This window comes from Geotrypetes seraphini, chromosome 1 (genome assembly GCF_902459505.1).
Source record: "Geotrypetes seraphini chromosome 1, aGeoSer1.1, whole genome shotgun sequence".
Classification (NCBI taxonomy): Eukaryota; Metazoa; Chordata; class Amphibia; order Gymnophiona; family Dermophiidae; genus Geotrypetes; species Geotrypetes seraphini.
In genome coordinates this window covers 407,372,532-407,389,199 of record NC_047084.1, presented here as the reverse complement: position 1 = coordinate 407,389,199, position 16,668 = coordinate 407,372,532, and the positions used below count along the sequence as shown (strand labels likewise).

Genomic DNA, 16,668 nt, shown 5'->3' with positions numbered 1-16,668 from the left:
CTGGAGCTGCTGTCAATCCCTCCCTCCCGGTAACTTTGTGCAACAAACCTGCCCCTCCTTCTCCCGGCCCCCTCAAGTTTACCTTAGGTCACCAGTGGTCCAGCAGTGAGGCGGGGCAGGAGCGATCCCTTTATGCTTCTGCCCTGCCCAGCAGTCTCCATAGGGAAAAATTGACTGCCACGAGATCCTGCAGCAAACTTTGCGGGATTTCGCAGCAGTTATTATTTCACAATGTAGACTGCCGGGCAGGAGCATAAAGGGATCGTTTCTGCCCCTCCTCACCACTCAACCAGTGGAGACCAAAGGTAGACATGCAGGGGGACTGGGAGGGGAGAAAGGGGAGGGGCGGTCTAGTTGCACAAAGTCGGAGGGAGGGATTGACATCAGTTTTGGTTCCCTGCTCTACTGAACCACCAAGGCAGTACTGCAGGCCCGCAGTAGGTCCTGAAAGGGGGGGCAGACTGACTGTCTGGACCACCAGGGCAGTACTGCAGGCCCGTGGTGGGTCTAGGAGGGGGGGCATTCCGGGAAGGAGGCAGATTGGCTGGCTGTTTGGCTGCAGAGCAGGCAGACAGAACAACAGAGAAGGGAGGGGTTGCTTCTGCCATGTACCGGTACTTGAATATAAACCATCAGTTTATATTTGAGTCAACCTTTTTTCCTCCTTTTTTGTGGGAAAAAGGTTACCTTGGTTTATATTTGGATCGGTTTATATTCAAGTATATACGGTAATCAGTTGCAGAGTGAAGTATGTAAAACATAAGAAGTCTTTGACTCATTCTGAAACTAGCTAAAGTTAACATAAGTTTTTTATTTTGCATTTATATGGAAGTGCTTAGGGATCCTACTGTTCTTTGGAGCTACCCTAATTTTGAAGAGCCTAATAAAAAAGAAGTGAATCCAAAAGTAAGGTAAGCATCTGAATTTCTAAATGTTATAGTCAGCATTTAATTATTATTATTATTATTATTGCTTAAATTTATTCTAGACCTGGACCCAAAGCAATTCACAGCAATATAAGAAATTGTTTGAAATTATACAACAAAACAACCCTCACCCCTCTATTCCCGCTCTTTAGACATTTCAGTTATTTCAAAAATAAATGAATTTTACGTTCCCTTGAAACATATTCTGACCAATATTCAAAATGATTTAAGTGGGCAGGAAACTTGTCTGTGGCTATCCATCAATATTCAGTGGCACTTAACCAGTTAATGTTGCTGAATATTCATGGTTAGTGCCTATACTGAAACCAACTAACTTGTGGGCGTACCGTACTTATGCAGTTAAGTGCCAATATTCAGCCCTTCAGCTGTTGATAGTGATGATCTGCATACTCAAAACTCACATGTTTGTAAGTTTAAATGTTATTTCCGATTACACTTGTAAGTTGTAAAAATGAATAAAGAATTAAAAAAAAAAAAACCCCTCAAATATTTTGCAACATGGCTCAGGAAGACCCTTTCCTAAATCAAACAAACTTGCTCAAGTATTATCCCCTGCCCAGGACTTCATCTTGCAATACACACATACACATACACTCGCAAAAGAATTTTAAAATTAATTACATGCTATTGTTCAGCTGTTGACTCTTAAGACTCTTGTTTTTTTAAACTCAGTAGCGGGAACTTATCAATGGACAAAAGCCTATGGATGACCATTGAAGGTGTAGTACTATTGGTACTATTAGACCTAAGTGCCGCCTTTGACACTATTGATCACTCACTTCTTCTATCCAGACTACAATCTATTGGAATCAAAGATATCGCACTAGCTTGGCTCTCCTCCTTCCTTAATGAAAGATCGCAGAGAGTACTGTTAGGACACTCCCTAACTGAGGCAAAACCATACCGCTATAGAGTACCCAAGGTGCATTGTTATCCCCCACACCTCTTCAACCTCTATGTCAGACCAGTACTCGATATCGCAGCGAAATAACAAATCAAAATCCATTCATTCGCAGACGATATACAGCTCTACCTTCCCTTAGGCCAACACCGAGATGCACAAATCATAAAACTCCATAGCTGCCTAACTGAAATAAAGAACTGGATGACTGCAAATAAACTACAACTTAATGCCTCAAAGACTGAACTCCTCTGGATACACAAAGACACCTGCACATACCCCCGCCCATCCTTTTCCTGGGGAAACGACACACTTACAGCTAAACATAGAAACATAGAAACATAGAAAGATGACGGCAGAAAAGGGCTACAGCCCATCAAGTCTGCCCACTCTTCTGACCCACCCCATCAAGTCTGAGTGCTAATGACCCAGATCCTTAGCTCGACCCCCATAGGGATCCCACGTGGATGTCCCATTTATTCTTAAAGTCTAGCACGCTGGTGGCCTTGACCACCTGCACCGGAAGTTTGTTCCAGTGATCTACAATCCTTTCTGTGAAGAAATACTTCCTGGTGTCACCATTAAATTTCCCTCCTCTGAGTTTGAGCGGGTGCCCCCTTGTGACCGAGGGTCCCCTGGGGAAGAATATATCGCTTTCCGCCTCGACACGACCTGTGATGTACTTAAATGTCTCAATCATGTCTCCCCTTTCTCTACGCTCCTCAAGAATGTATAGCTGTAGTTTGCCCAGTCTTTCTTCGTATGAGAGACTCTTGAGTCCGGAGACCATTCTAGTGGCCATTCGCTGGACAGATTCAGCTCGAAGCACATCTTTTTGGTAGTGTGGTCTCCAAAATTGCACACAGTATTCCAGGTGAGGTCTCACCATGGCTCTGTAAAGCGGCATTATGACTTCAGGTTTGCGGCTGATGAAGCCTCTATTGATACATCCCAACATCTGCCTTGCCTTGGATGAGGCCTGCTCCACCTGTTTGGCAGCCTTCATATCTGCACTGACGATTACTCCCAAGTCCCGTTCTTCTGAAGTCCTAGCTAGTGTTTCCCCATTTAAGGTGTAAGTTTTGCATGGATTTCCGCATCCGAGATGCATGACCTTACATTTCTTAGCGTTGAAGCCCAGCTGCCATGTCGAGGACCAGTTTTCCAACGTGATCAAATCCTGCGTCATATTATCCTTGAGATTGCTTTCACTTACTATATTACACAGTTTGGCGTCGTCGGCGAACAATGTTACTTTACCCTGAAGCCCTTGGGTCAAGTCCCTTATGAATATGTTGAAAAGGGATGGTCCCAGGACCGAGCCCTGCGGCACTCCGCTAGTCACTTCCGATGTCTCAGAGAGGGTGCCGTTGACCACCACCCTCTGAAGTCTTCCACTCAGCCAATCGTTGACCCATGCAGTTAGTTTCTCACCTAACCCCATCGACTTCATCTTGTGCAATAGTCTGCGGTGTGGGACACTGTCAAAAGCTTTACTGAAATCCAAGTACACTATGTCCAGAGACTCTCCCGAGTCTAACTTTCCCGTCACCCAATCAAAGAAGCTGATTAGATTGGATTGGCATGACCTACCCCTAGTGAATCCATGTTGACAGGGATCCCTTAGGTTCCCCTCGTCCAAAATCGTGTCTAGTTTACCTTTAAGTAAAGTTTCCATGAGTTTACATACTACTGATGTGAGACTTACTGGTCTGTAATTTGCAGCCTCTGCTCTGCAACCTTTTTTGTGCAGAGGAATGACGTTGGCTGTTTTCCAGTCCAGGGGGACTCTCCCCGTACTTAGGGAGAGATTGAAGAGTACTGCTAACGGTTTTGCCAAAACATCGCTTAGCTCTCTGAGCACTCTTGGGTGCAAATTGTCCGGTCCCATGGCTTTGTTCACCTTAAGTCTTGACAGTTCACTGTAGACATCAGCAGGTGTGAACTCAAAATTCTGAAATGGATCTTCCATGCTTTGCTTCATTTCCAGCCTTGGCCCGTGCCCTGGTGCCTCGCAGGTAAAGACCGAGCAGAAGTAATCATTCAGCAGTTTGGCTTTATCGGAATCTGTTTCCACATAATTCCCGTCTGGCGTTCTAAGGCGTACTATCCCATTTGTGTTCTTCTTCCTGTCACTAATGTACCTGAAGAAGGATTTGTCCCCTTTCTTAATGTTCTTCGCTAGAGTTTCTTCCATTCGAAGTTTGGCCTCCCTGACTGCTGTTTTGACCGCTGCAGACTTTGTCTTGTATTCAATGTTTGCTTCCTTCTCCCCGGTGCGTTTGTATAAGAGAAATGCTCTTTTCTTCTCCTTGACGCGGTTCGAGACCTCATCAGTGAACCATTTGGGTCTCTTGTTTCTTTGTTGTTTATTTACCGATTTAATGTAGCGGATAGATGCCTCATGAAGGGTCGACTTCAAGGTTGACCACATAGCTTCCACATTATTAGTTACTTCTTGAACCTGTAGTGTCTGATGAACGAAATCTCCCATGCGTGCGAAGTCAGTGCCCCGGAAATTGAGTACCCTTGTTCTTGTTTGAGATCTAGGGAAGCCTTTCCTAAGGTTAAACCATACCATGTTATGGTCACTGGTGGCTAGCGTTTCTCCCACCGAGACCTCCGAGACGCTTTCCCCGTTCGTAAGTACCAGGTCCAGGATGGCCTGGGCCCTAGTAGGCTCTAGCACCATTTGTTTGAGCTGTACTCCCTTCATGGACGCTAATATCCTCCTGCTATCACAAGTTGTGATAGCGTCCGCAGCCTAGGAGTGATCCTGGCCTCAAATCTATCACTGTCAAATCACGTATCAAATGTAGTGTCTTCATCCTTCTACTACCTCCGTCAACTGAAATGCATCCATCTTTACTTTTCAGAAACCGATTTTTGCCCAACATCTACATGCGTTTGTATTATCCCGCTTAGACTACTGCAATGCACTACTAGTGGGCTTACCCACAAAAACCCTCTCCCGCCTCCAAGGTTTACAAAATGCAGCCATTCGTCTCCTGAAAAACCTAGGCTTCTGAGACCATGTCACTTACATCAATGCATTGGTTACCTATCCAAAAATGCTGCGCCTTTAAAGCCTTGGTCCTAGCCTTCAAGACCTTCCATAAGCTGACACGGAACTACATGACATCAAAACTACAAATTTATGTCCCAAACAGATCACTGAGATCTCAAACAGAGAGACGGCTCACACTACCACCTGGTCATTCACTCAAAACTGAAACAGTCCGCAAAGGCTCTTATTCACAGTTTATACCCAGATTCTGGCACATCATAAGAACATAAGAATTGCCGCTGCTGAGTCAGACCAGTGGTCCATTGTGCCCAGCAGTCCGCTCACACGGCAGCCCTCTGGTCAAAAACCAGCACCCTAACCAACACTAGCTCTACCTGCGCACGCTCTGGTTCAGCAGGAACTTGTCCAACCTTGTCTTGAATCCCTAGAGGGTGTTTTCCCCTATGACAGACTCCAGAAGAGCATTCCAGTTTTCTACCACTCTCTGGGTGAAGAAGAATTTCCTAACGTTCATACGGAATCTATCCCCTTTAAATTTTAGAGTGCCCTCTCGTTCTCCCTACCTTGGAGAGGGTGAACAACCTGTCCTTATCTACTAAGTCTATTCCCTGAGATCGAGGCACAAGGCAGAACTCCTGTAAGCTTGACCAGATTCGAGGTCGAGGTTGAGACCAGGGCAAGTGGATCCATACCTCCAAAGAGTTTTTCCACCTGAACTTGACGACTACTTCGGAAAATTGTGAGCCTTGGAATTGAGGGTGAAATACTCATGTGGATTAAAAATTGGCTGGAGCATAGGAAACAGAGATTGAGGGTAAACGGACAATACTCGGACTGGAAGAGCGTCACCAGTGGGGTGCCGCAGGGCTCGGTGCTTGGACCCATGCTCTTCAACATCTTTATAAATGATCTGGACATAGGTACAATGAATGAGGTGATTAAATTTGCAGACGATACAAAGTTATTCAGAGTAGTGAAGACACAGAGGGATTGCGAAGATCTGTAACATGACATAATCAGGCTCGAGGAATGGGCATCAACATGGCAGATGAGATTCAACGTGGATAAGTGTAAAGTAATGCATGTCGGTAACAAAAATCTCATGCACGAATACAGGATGTCCGGGGTGGTACTTGAAGAAACCCAGGAAAGAGACTTGGGAGTTCTGATCGATAAGTCAATGAAGCCGTCCATGCAATGTGCGGCGGCAGCAAAAAGGGCAAACAGAATGCTAGGAATGATAAAGAAGGGGATCACGAACAGATCAAAGAAGGTTATCATGTCACTATACCGTGCCATGGTGCGCCCTCACCTGGAGTACTGCGTCCAGCACTGGTCACCATACATGAAGGACACGGTACTACTCGAAAGGGTTCAGAGAAGAGCGACTAAGATGGTTAAGGAGTTGGAGGCCTTGCCGTACAGCGAAAGATTAGAGAAACTGGGCCTCTTCTCCCTTGAGCAGAGGGGACATGTGTCTTGCTGAAATTGTAGTCAAGAAAGATACTTTGTGGCAGAGAAGAATAAGAGCATCCTGAAGTTGTTGAGGAAGGAATGCTCTGAGTTGGACAGTGTCTAGAACAGCTCCGATGAACTGCAGAGTTTGAGAGGGCTATAGCTGGGTTTGGGAAAGTTGATTTCGAATCCCAAGCTTTGTAGGAACCACATAGTCTGTTGGGTTGCTCGAGATTTCTCGAAGCCCATGCAATGGACCATCCTGTAATGAGACTCCAGTTTTCTGGGACAGCAGGAATGGAATAAGGTGTCCCCAGGTTTCCTCACGAGCAGCAAAAAAGGACGAAAGGTACCAGTAGGTCCCAATCCCTTAGTTCCTCTCCTATCCCTTTTTTAAGCATCTGTTTAAGGGTTTGGTTAAACCTTTCCACCATACCATTCACCTGAGGGTAGTAAGCAGAAGTTTTGATGTGTCTAATACCAAACCCTTCCCAGAACAACTTCATCTCAGCTAATAGAAAATTGCTCCCCTGGTCAGTCAATACCTCCCTGGGAAATCCTACCAAACAAAATAGACCTAGCAATTCTTTCATAATGGCTGTGGAAGTCGCTTTCCTAAGAGGAAATGCCCAAGGAAAACGGGTAGCCATGTCCATCACCACCAAGATAAAAGCATTACCTCTAGGGGTCTTTTCCAGGGGCCCTATTATGTCCATCGCCAAACGCCCTACTGGTTCTTCAATTATAGGAATGGGTATGAGAGGTGCCCTAGCTGGCCTTGCCAAGAACAGTTTCTGGCAGGTCGGACAGGACCGACAGAATTCTATCACTTCCTGCCTGATCCCCGGCCAAAAGAATCTTCGAGTCACCTGGGTAAGGGTGGCCTCTGCCCACTTATGTCCTGATAAAGGGTGGTCATGAGCTACCCTCAATACCAGTTTTCTAAACCCTTGGGGCACTACCAGCTGTTGTTCCAGATTAGTTGATGTTTTATTGTTCGATTTCTTACTGGATATAATGCTGCTTAGCCCTGGTTTATTACGATATGCAGAATTTTATTGAGCAGCAGATTTTTTGTTTGCTTTCACTGCACACCTTTTATTTTTTTTAGGAGGTCTTGTCTACCTTAACACTTGTGTTTATTTGGCACAGAGAAACTGCATGTTTGTACAAATCATTTTAATAATAACTTTAATAATAATAATAACTTTATTTTTCTATACCGCCATAGTCAGGCGACTTCTAGGCGGTTTACATTATAAGAAGGCTGGACATTCAGCGAATAGCAGAAATCTTAATACAATACGATATCGTAGATCCACTTACAATACAATGCTGTGAATCTAGAAACAATAACATATAATACAGTCTAAATACAATAGTATATAATACAGTGAGTCTAAATACAATAACATTTAAAAGTCTAAATATAATACCGTACAAGGAGTCTTAATGCAGTACGATAGTCTAAATGGGAAACTTACGTGTTAAATTGGAGAACTATGGGCGAAGAGTATCTGAGAGATTTAGGACATCCATAAGTTGGAGTTCTAAGGGTAGAGGAGATCAGAAAGAGAGGGGCTTCTTGAGAGAGAGAAGGGCGTTTGTTGGGGAGGGGAGTTTTAGAGGGGGGGGGGACTGTTTTAGTCAATGAATTTTGCGAATAGGGCGGTTTTGATCGATTTGCGGAATGCATTATAAGTCGTATTGGGTTCGTTTATGTGGTTTTTCAGCCAGATTTGCTGTCTGTTCGCTTGGAACTTAAAGGTTCTGTCCAAGAAGGATTTGTATCTGCAGCCTGTAATCTTTGGGTAAGCAAAGATGTTTTTGTTTCTGGTCGTTCTAGTGGGGTTGTGTAGGCTGAAGTGAGTTTGTAGGTATGAAGGCGCTAGTCCCCAGGCTTGCTTGAAACAGGTGCAAGCAAATTTGAAAAGAATTCGCGCTTCTATTGGAAGCCAATGCAGCTTTTTATAGTAGGGGCTGATGTGGTCGTTTTTTCTTAGTCCGAAAATTAGGCGGACGGCGGTGTTTTGTATTAATCTCAGTTTTTTTATTGTCTTTTGTGGGATGCCCAGGTAGATGATATTGCAATAGTCGAGGAGGGATAGGGTCAGTGTCTGTACCAGCAACCTGAATGATGTAGGGTCGAAGTATTTTTTTATGGTTCTTAGTTTCCATAGCGTGTAAAAGCATTTTTTCACTAGTGAATTTGTGTGGTCGGTCATAGTTAGGTGAGTGTCAAGAGTGATACCCAGTATTTTTATGTTTTTGGAAATTGGGTGTTCGTGGTTGTTTATTTTTATCGATGTTCTCGTAATAATGTCATTAGGACTAGCCAGGAAGACTTTTGTTTTTTCTGCGTTTAGTTTTAGTTTGAAATTAGTGGTCCATTTATCGATTTCGGTCATTGTGATTGAGAGGTTATCTACAATTTCTTTTGTGATGTCGTTTAAGGGTATAAGGATGGATATGTCGTCCGCGTACTAAGGGGATACTAAGGGGCTCATTTTCAAGAAAAAAAAAAATGGGGAGACGGATCGCCATCTGTCCACAAAACGTTCAAAGCATATAATAAAAAAAAACAAAACAAAAATGCGTCCCAGAACATAGTCAACAAAATCAAAATTTCTGTAAAGTGGGCATTCTGTAAGCAGTGTCAAGGGATGTGTATTTTGGCGCAATAACAGATAGCAAAAGAATTTGGATGGGCGTCCAGAAACACACCCAGGCTTAGACCTATTTTAAAAGCAATTAAGGTGAGCAACACATTTTGTCTTTTGGCCCGCTAACGATTTGGTTGTATTGGAGATTGGAGAGTGAGAAGAGAGGATTTGTTAGAACTACTGGAGAGTTGCTGAGCACTGAATTGCCTGTCTGTATGTGGCCCTGTCTGAACCTTCGCTTAACCAGCCTTGTTTCTCTGCCTGCCACCTCTCTCGTCTCGTACCCATACCTGTCAGACCCCTGCCACTCCATTCCCTCACCTGTCCTACGTGCTACTTTTTTCTCACCCACCCTTCCACTCCTTGTCAGTCACTGTGCTCTATATCGCTGTGCTATCTCTGTATCTGTACCCTGTGCTGGGAGCTGGAGAGAGCGAGTGCTGATTGTGTCACCTGTATGTATCTGGAATGTGTGAGGTGGGTGGGGTGCCTGAGTGAGATCTGCTGTTGCTGTCAAATAAATAAAAATAAATGTGTGTCCGAGAACTGTGCTGGAGCTGAGAGAGTGGAGTGTCTGGGGAGGGAAGCACTTTGTGTGGTAGATATAGGCCAGTGGTCTCAAGCTTGCGTCCCTGGGGGCCACATGCAGCCCGCCAGGTACTATTTTGAGGCACTCGGTATGTTTATCATAATCACAAAAGTAAAAGAAAACAGTTTCTTGATCATATGTCTCTTTAGCTATAAATGGATGCCTGGAATGCGCTCCCGAGAGAGGTGGTGGAGATTAAAACTATGACTGAGTTCAAAGAAGCGTGGGATGAACACAGAGGATCTAGAATCAGAAAATAATATTAAATATTGAACTAAGGCCAGTACTGGGCAGACTTGCACGGTCTGTGTCTGTGTATGGCCGTTTGGTGGGGGATGGGCTGGGGAGGGCTTCAATGGCTGGGAGGGTGTAGATGGGCTGGAGTAAGTCTTAACAGAGATTTCGGCAGTTGGAACCCAAGCACAGTACCGGGTAGAGCTTTGGATTCTTGCCCAGAAATAGCTAAGAAGAAAAAAAAATTTTTTTAAAAATTTTTTAAATTGAATCAGGTTGGGCAGACTGGATGGACCATTCGGGTCTTTATCTGCCGTCATCTACTATGTTACTATGTTACTACCAGGGACACTACCAGGACCTTCCTTGTACAACAGCCCCTGTCTTCGCAACCATCGTGTTTCCCCTTCTTGTCTTTCCCCTGCCCTCTGCCAAACTTCCTTAAGGTTAGGATCATCCTTTTGTTCAGCTCTAAAGGTAGGGAAAGTTTCCATTACTTCTTTGGGCAGCCATGGGATCTCCTTAGTCCTTTTTACCTGTCCCATTGCTCTACCCCTCCTTTGTTGCTGCCTCCTTTTCTGAGCCTGTGTCTTACGCTCCCCTTTCTGCGGGGCCTCCTGAAATGTTTCTCCTGTAAAGGGGAAAATCTCTCCTAACTGAGTTTCCTCCCTATCTTCGGTGGGTGCCTGAGAACGCATATTTACCAAGCACTGTTTCCCTTTCATAACCTCCGGGAACCCCTGCCAATCGCGTCCTAAAATGATTTCAAAGGGGGCCACAGGAACAATGGCTAAAGAGGTCCTATGTACCCTATCCCTGTATCTTATAAGGGTAGGCCTCATTGGGTACTGTCTAGTATCTCCATGGACACACTTTATCCTAACTTTTCCTCTGCCCCCCCCCCCCCCCCATGTCTCTCTCTCTGGGAAATACCTTCCGCCAGAACTGATGGGCCATCATTGACTGATCAGCTCCGGAGTCTACTAATGCCTCCACCTCTTGTCCGCCCACCGACACTGGTAGAAAATATCCCTCTCTTCTTTGGGTATCTTCCCCTGGTATCCTGCATGCTACCATAGAACATACCCTCTGTTGGTGTCCTCTTCCCCCACACTTAAAACATTGCACCGCCATAGTAGATGTAAATTCCCTCTGGGTATTACCCTGGGTTCTAGAAAACCTATTCCCACTGAGTCCTATATCCCCAGGTGTGTGTTGGGGAGGGTGTGGGTTGGTGTGTTCTAAAAGCAGGTCTCACAATATCTACCCTACTTTGGGCATCTAGGTACGCCTCTACCACTGTCAAGGCTTGGCATCCCTGCCTGCACATCCAATTCTGTATATCAGGGTGCATAGTTTCCAGGTATTGTTCTAACACAATCTCTGCAAATAGAGCTCCGGGGTCTGTTAGTACTGGTTGCAGCCACCTTTCTGCCATCTTTGTGAGGCGTTGCAACAATACTCTAGGCCTTTCCTTCTCCTGCCACTGCATACTACGGAAAGCCTGCCTATAATGTTCCCTAGTTAAACCCAGGAAGTCTAGGACAGTGTTCTGTGTCCCGTGGACCGGCAGAAAAAAAAGAATTATTTTGTGGACCGGCAAACTACTAGGACTAAAATTTAAAAACCCCGTTTCTGCCCCATCTCCACGAGCTCGGGCCCCACAAATCATCTGATCCCATCCACACAAGCCTCAGTTATGATTTTATATTGAATGTATTTTATTAAAGTATAAAAAGAAACAATATTCTGTACAATTGTCATTTTATAAATACAAATAATTCAGAGCAAGGATCAACAAAACCCCTGTCTCCCCTCCCCTTCACATATATCCCCTCTACTATCAAGAAAACTGAACAAGCCAAATTATTACAGAATGCTACACAGAAATATCATGCTAACAGAATACTGCAGTCACACATGACAGGAATAGTTTTAGGGGAGTGCAACTAGGGCAATTGCCCCCTGGTCAGAGAGCGCCCTAAGCCAGCTTGAAGCTAAAGAAGCACTGCCTGGGTTTTGCAGTCCCCAGTTATGTCTAACACCAGCTCTAGCAGGATATATATTTCAAATCTGATATATTCTAATCACAAAATAGAAATAAAATTATTTTTTTCTATCTTTTGTCGTCTCTGGTTTCTGCTTTCAATCTTCTTTTCACTCTCTTCCTTCCAGCGTCTGCCCTCTCTGTCTCTTCAATCCAGCATATGCCCCTTCCATCCACTGTCTGTCCTCTCCCCCTTCCACATGATATCTGTCTTCTTTCTATGCCCCTCTCCCCTTTCCATCCAACCTGCGCCCCCTCTCTCCTTTTTACATGATTCATTCCAGCTTTACTGCTCTCTTTATTTTTATCTCTCCACCAGATCTACCATCGTTGTCCCTCTCTGCTTATTTTTCTGCTGACCCCTCTCTCTACTTTCTCATGCCTGTCTCTCCCCTTCCCCTCCTCTAATCTCCCTGCCAGCTGTTTCCTTCCTTTTTTCATTCTCCCTTCCCTCCTCCTCCTGTCCAGCAGTAACTCTCTTCCCTTCCTCCCCTCCCAGCAGCATCTCTCCTTCTCCCTCTCCAGTAGCAGCTGTCCCTTTTTTTCCCTTGCCCAGCAGCTTCCCAGACTCTGATAGTGGATTTCTCCCCTCCCAGCAGCTCTTCTTACTTCTCAGCGCAGCGATTCAGGAAGGCAGCCTCGGGTCCTTTGTTGGGTCGCGCTGCCTCTGAGGAAAGAGGAAGTTGCATCATCAGAGGCAGCCGCGACTCAGCAAAAGCCCCGAGGCTGCCTTCATGAATCGCTGCGTCGGGAAGTAAAGGAGAGCTGCAGAGATGGGAGAAAGCCACTGTCAGAGGCTCCCCAAGATCTCTCTGGCCCAGCGCAGACTTCAGCTGTTGATCTTGCCGGCCCTGCGCAGACCGGCAGGAAGTTGAAGTGAGTCAATCTTGCCGGCCCTGTGCGGACCGGCAAAAATTTCCTGCGGACCGGCGATTGAAGAACTGTGGTCTAGGATATGTGCTTTGATGGCCTGGTAATTATTAGCCTGTCCTGGGGCTAAAGTTTGGAAGGCCGCCAGGGACTCTCCTGCTAAACAAGGTAGCAATCTAACTGCCCACTGGTCAGCTGGCCAATCTGCTGCTGTGGCAATTCTTTCAAAAGAATTTAGAAAGTCATCCAGGGCATCTTTCGGTGTAATTTTACTTAGGTTTATTATGTTCAAAGAGTTTCGTCCTACCGTAGACTGGAAAGGTAAGACCCCCCGGTACCGTATTCAAAGCTGGGCCAGCAGATGTGGCTTGCAATAGTTGTCCCATCATCTGCGACTGTGCCTCCATTACATGGAGAAAGTCCTTGTGGTGCCGCTCTGCTGCTTCTTGGCTGGCCTGCCACCGACCTTCTTCAGCTCATTCTGTCTGTGATGCTCCGCTGCCACTGCCGCCAATGCTGAAGACTCCATTCTGGATCTGTACGGAATGTGAAAACTAACACCCGATCCAAGTGCGGTATCTCAATGGTCAATGACCCCCAGCACCACCCTCCTAGACCCTCTGTCTAGTGCGCTTACCGCGGTACTGGTGAGTCTTTGCCTCTGTGCTCCTTATAAGTCACATGGCTTCTACAGTTCACGTGACTCCTTTTGCCAGACTTCACCTCAGAATTCCTCAGTGGACCCTGGCATCTCAGTGGGCGCAGGCTTGTGACCTACTCTCAACACATCAGAGTGACTCCTTCATTGAGAGTGTCTCTCCACTGGTGGATGTTCTCTTCCAATCTCTCCAGAGGTTTACTCTTTCAAACACCTCCTCATCAGAAGGACCTTACGACAGATTCTTTGGCCCATGCTTGGGGGGCTCATCTCGATGGTCTTCGTACTTAAGGCCATTGGTCCAGCAAGGTCATCAGTGTCACATCAATCTGTTGGAACTCAGAGCGATTTTCAATGCTCTCAAAGATTTTCAGCATCTTCTTCACGACCAGGTAGTCCTCATTCGGACGGACCACCAAGTCACCATGTACTATGTCAACAAACAGGGAGGAATAGGATCTGTTCCTCTTTGCCAGGAAGCTCTACAGGTATAGGATTGGGCAATCCTTCACAACACTTTCCTCAAAGCTGTCTACATTCAAGGAGAGAAAAACTGTTGGCGGACAAATTGAGTTGTCTTCTATAACCTCACGAATGGACACTCAATTCCTCGCCTCTTCATCACATTTTTTCTCAGTGGGGGACTCCTCAGATAGATCTCTTCGCATCTCCCCACAACAACAAGCTGCCTCAGTTCTGCCCCAGAATATACTATCCTCACCGACTGGAGGCTTTTCTACTGGAATTGACAAATCAGTTTCTCTATGCGTTCCCTCCATTCTCTCTCATTCTCAAGACACTTGTCAAACTCAAACAGGAACATGTCACCATGATTCTGATAGCTCCTCGGTGGCCCAGGCAACCTTGGTACTCCCTTCTACTTCAACTCAGCAGCAGGGAGCCACTGCTTTTACCAGTTTTTCTCTCTCTGCTTATAAAGAGTCAGGGGTCTCTACTTCATCCCAACCTGCAGTCTCTACACCTGACAGCTTGGTACCTTTCAACTTAACTACCACTCTACAGTTTTCTCAATCTGTACAGGACGTTTTAGAGCAGGGGTGTCCAAATTGTGGCCCGCATGCGGCCCCATGAAGTATTCTGTGCAGCCCTGCTCACGATGCTGTGTTTTCCTCTGCCGGCTCCCTCCTCCATCTTGCTGCAGCGTTTACTTAAAGCCGCGAGCAGCGGATCCTATGTGCCTCTTGCAGCTGACCTAGAAGTGTTCCCTCTGACGTTGCGACATCAGAGGGAACGCTTCCAGATCAGCCGCAGGAGGCGCATGGAAGACGCTGCCCATGTCTTTGACCAAATGCTGCAGGCAGGGCTTTTATTCTAAGAGCCGCAAGTTCAGCGCTGCCTGCAACTTCAGCCAGATCCTGGTGAGCCCAGAGTGACTGAAGATCAACGCAGCCACTGAGGAGAAGCTGATGACCCTGCCATGGGTGAGCTGGGCCGGTGCAGCTGCAGGTGGCACGTACGCCCATTGAGCCCTTCCCTGACATGCACAAGTGCCGACCCTTGCTGCACGTGGCCACGTGAAACCTACAATGTAACTCCATGGACAAGGCCAACAACCCAGTGCTCTGCATGACCCTGTTGAAGAATGGGTAAGGGATCAGCATTATTAAGCAAATGCTTCACTTGGCCAGGAGGGGTAATTTGGGGGTGAATGCTGCGCTGCTGATGGGTGTGTGAAGGGGGGGAGAAATGCTGCTTCTGCACAGGGAAGGGAATGGGGGAAGAGAAATGCTGCTGCCGCTGCACTCAATTGGGGAGAGAGAGGGAAGGAGGCAGAAGGAAAAGGGAGAAGAATGAGAGATGCCAAGTCCATGGGAGGGAGAGATGCCAGGGCATGGGAGGGGAAGGAAGGAGATAGATGCCAGGCTAGGGGAAAGGAAGGATGGAGAGAAAGGAATGAGAGGGGATGCCAGATAATGGAGGGGAAGGGGAAGGGGGAGTTGGAAGGAGAGGAGAAATGCCAGGCCATGGGGGGAGGGAAGGGAAACTAAGGAGGCAAATGCCAGACCAGAGGGAGAAGAGGTGCCAGAGAGGAGGTACCAGGGCATGGGGGGAGGGAAGGGAAGGAGATAGAGATGCCTGACCATGGGGTGAAGTGGTTAGGAAGGAAGAAAAGGAGAAGAAAGATAGGGGAGGGGTGGAGACAGAAAAATGGAGAGAGGGTGAAGCTGAAATGAATCATATACAAAGGAGAGAAGGGGCACAGGATAGACAGTTTATGGAAGGAGCATAGAAAAATGGAAGATACCATATGGAACATGGAGAGAGCGGACAGAGAAATGGAAGGGGCAGAGAGAGAGGGCAGATAGTGGATGGAAGGGGTTGATGCTGCATGGAAGACAGAGAGAGGACAGATGCTATCTAGAAAGAAGAGAGTAAGGATAAGATGGTTAAAGCAAGGGGGATTTGTTCAGAGATGGGTTTTTAGGGGGGTGGGATGGTATTAAAAGAAGTGCCAGATTGGGCGTGGGGGGAGAGCTTATGGGACCAGAAACAGAGGACAGAGAGAGATGGCAGGCAATGGTCTGAAGGGAGAAAAGTTGGAACTGGGGTAGTGTGGAGGATGAGGGAAAGAGATACATGAAGGGAAAACTGTTGGGAAGAGAAAGAAAGAAATGGTGGAACTGGAGAAAGGAGGCAGGGGAAGAGATGGGATGGGGGCAGTTGGGAAGAGAAAGGGAGAGAAGTTGGATTTAGGGATGGGAGGGAAGGAGAAATGTTAGGCCTGTGGATGGAAGGCAGAGAGATGCAGCATATCTCTATTTTCTCCCTCCATTTCATTGTTCAGCATCAAGGGGGGAAGGAAGAAGAAAAACAGAAAAGAGAGGGAGCAAAATGTATCATGGAGATAGAGGAGGAGAGATGGAACCATGGGAGGGCAGGAGGGAAGAGAGCTAGGATAAGATGATGCTAGGGGATGGAAAGAAAGGGACAGTAGAGAGAGGGAGGGGGATTCTGAAAGTGGTGAGCCATGTGGATGAGGTCAAAATGGAGATGACAAGATGAGTGAGAGAGCAGTGAGTACAGTGGTAGAAATGTGGTAATGGGGAGTAGATAGAAGGGAATAGGAGGCTGGGAAAGGTGTGAGATGGAAAATGGGAGAGCTAGAGAAGATGGAGAATTGAGAGATAGCTGAACATTTAAAAAGAAGAAGGGTGAGAAAGAAGGCAAGATTTGAGTAGACAGAGGCAGAAAAGAAAAGAAAAAGTTAAGAAAGCTGAAAGGGAAAATCAATACATTGGAGACAGGCATAATAAG

General features: G+C 46.3%; 1 protein-coding gene across 5 annotated transcripts in view; it reads left to right on the top strand.

The window, feature by feature from the left end:
* The window catches only part of UBE2U (ubiquitin conjugating enzyme E2 U), a 355,232-nt gene that overhangs the window by 290,626 nt on the left and 47,938 nt on the right, over positions 1-16,668 (top strand). For all 5 annotated transcript variants that reach the window (XM_033918277.1, XM_033918287.1, XM_033918269.1 and 2 more), the window contains one exon: positions 833-911. In XM_033918277.1, coding sequence (XP_033774168.1) covers positions 833-911 — 79 coding nt within the window. The remainder of the gene's footprint in view (positions 1-832; positions 912-16,668) is intronic.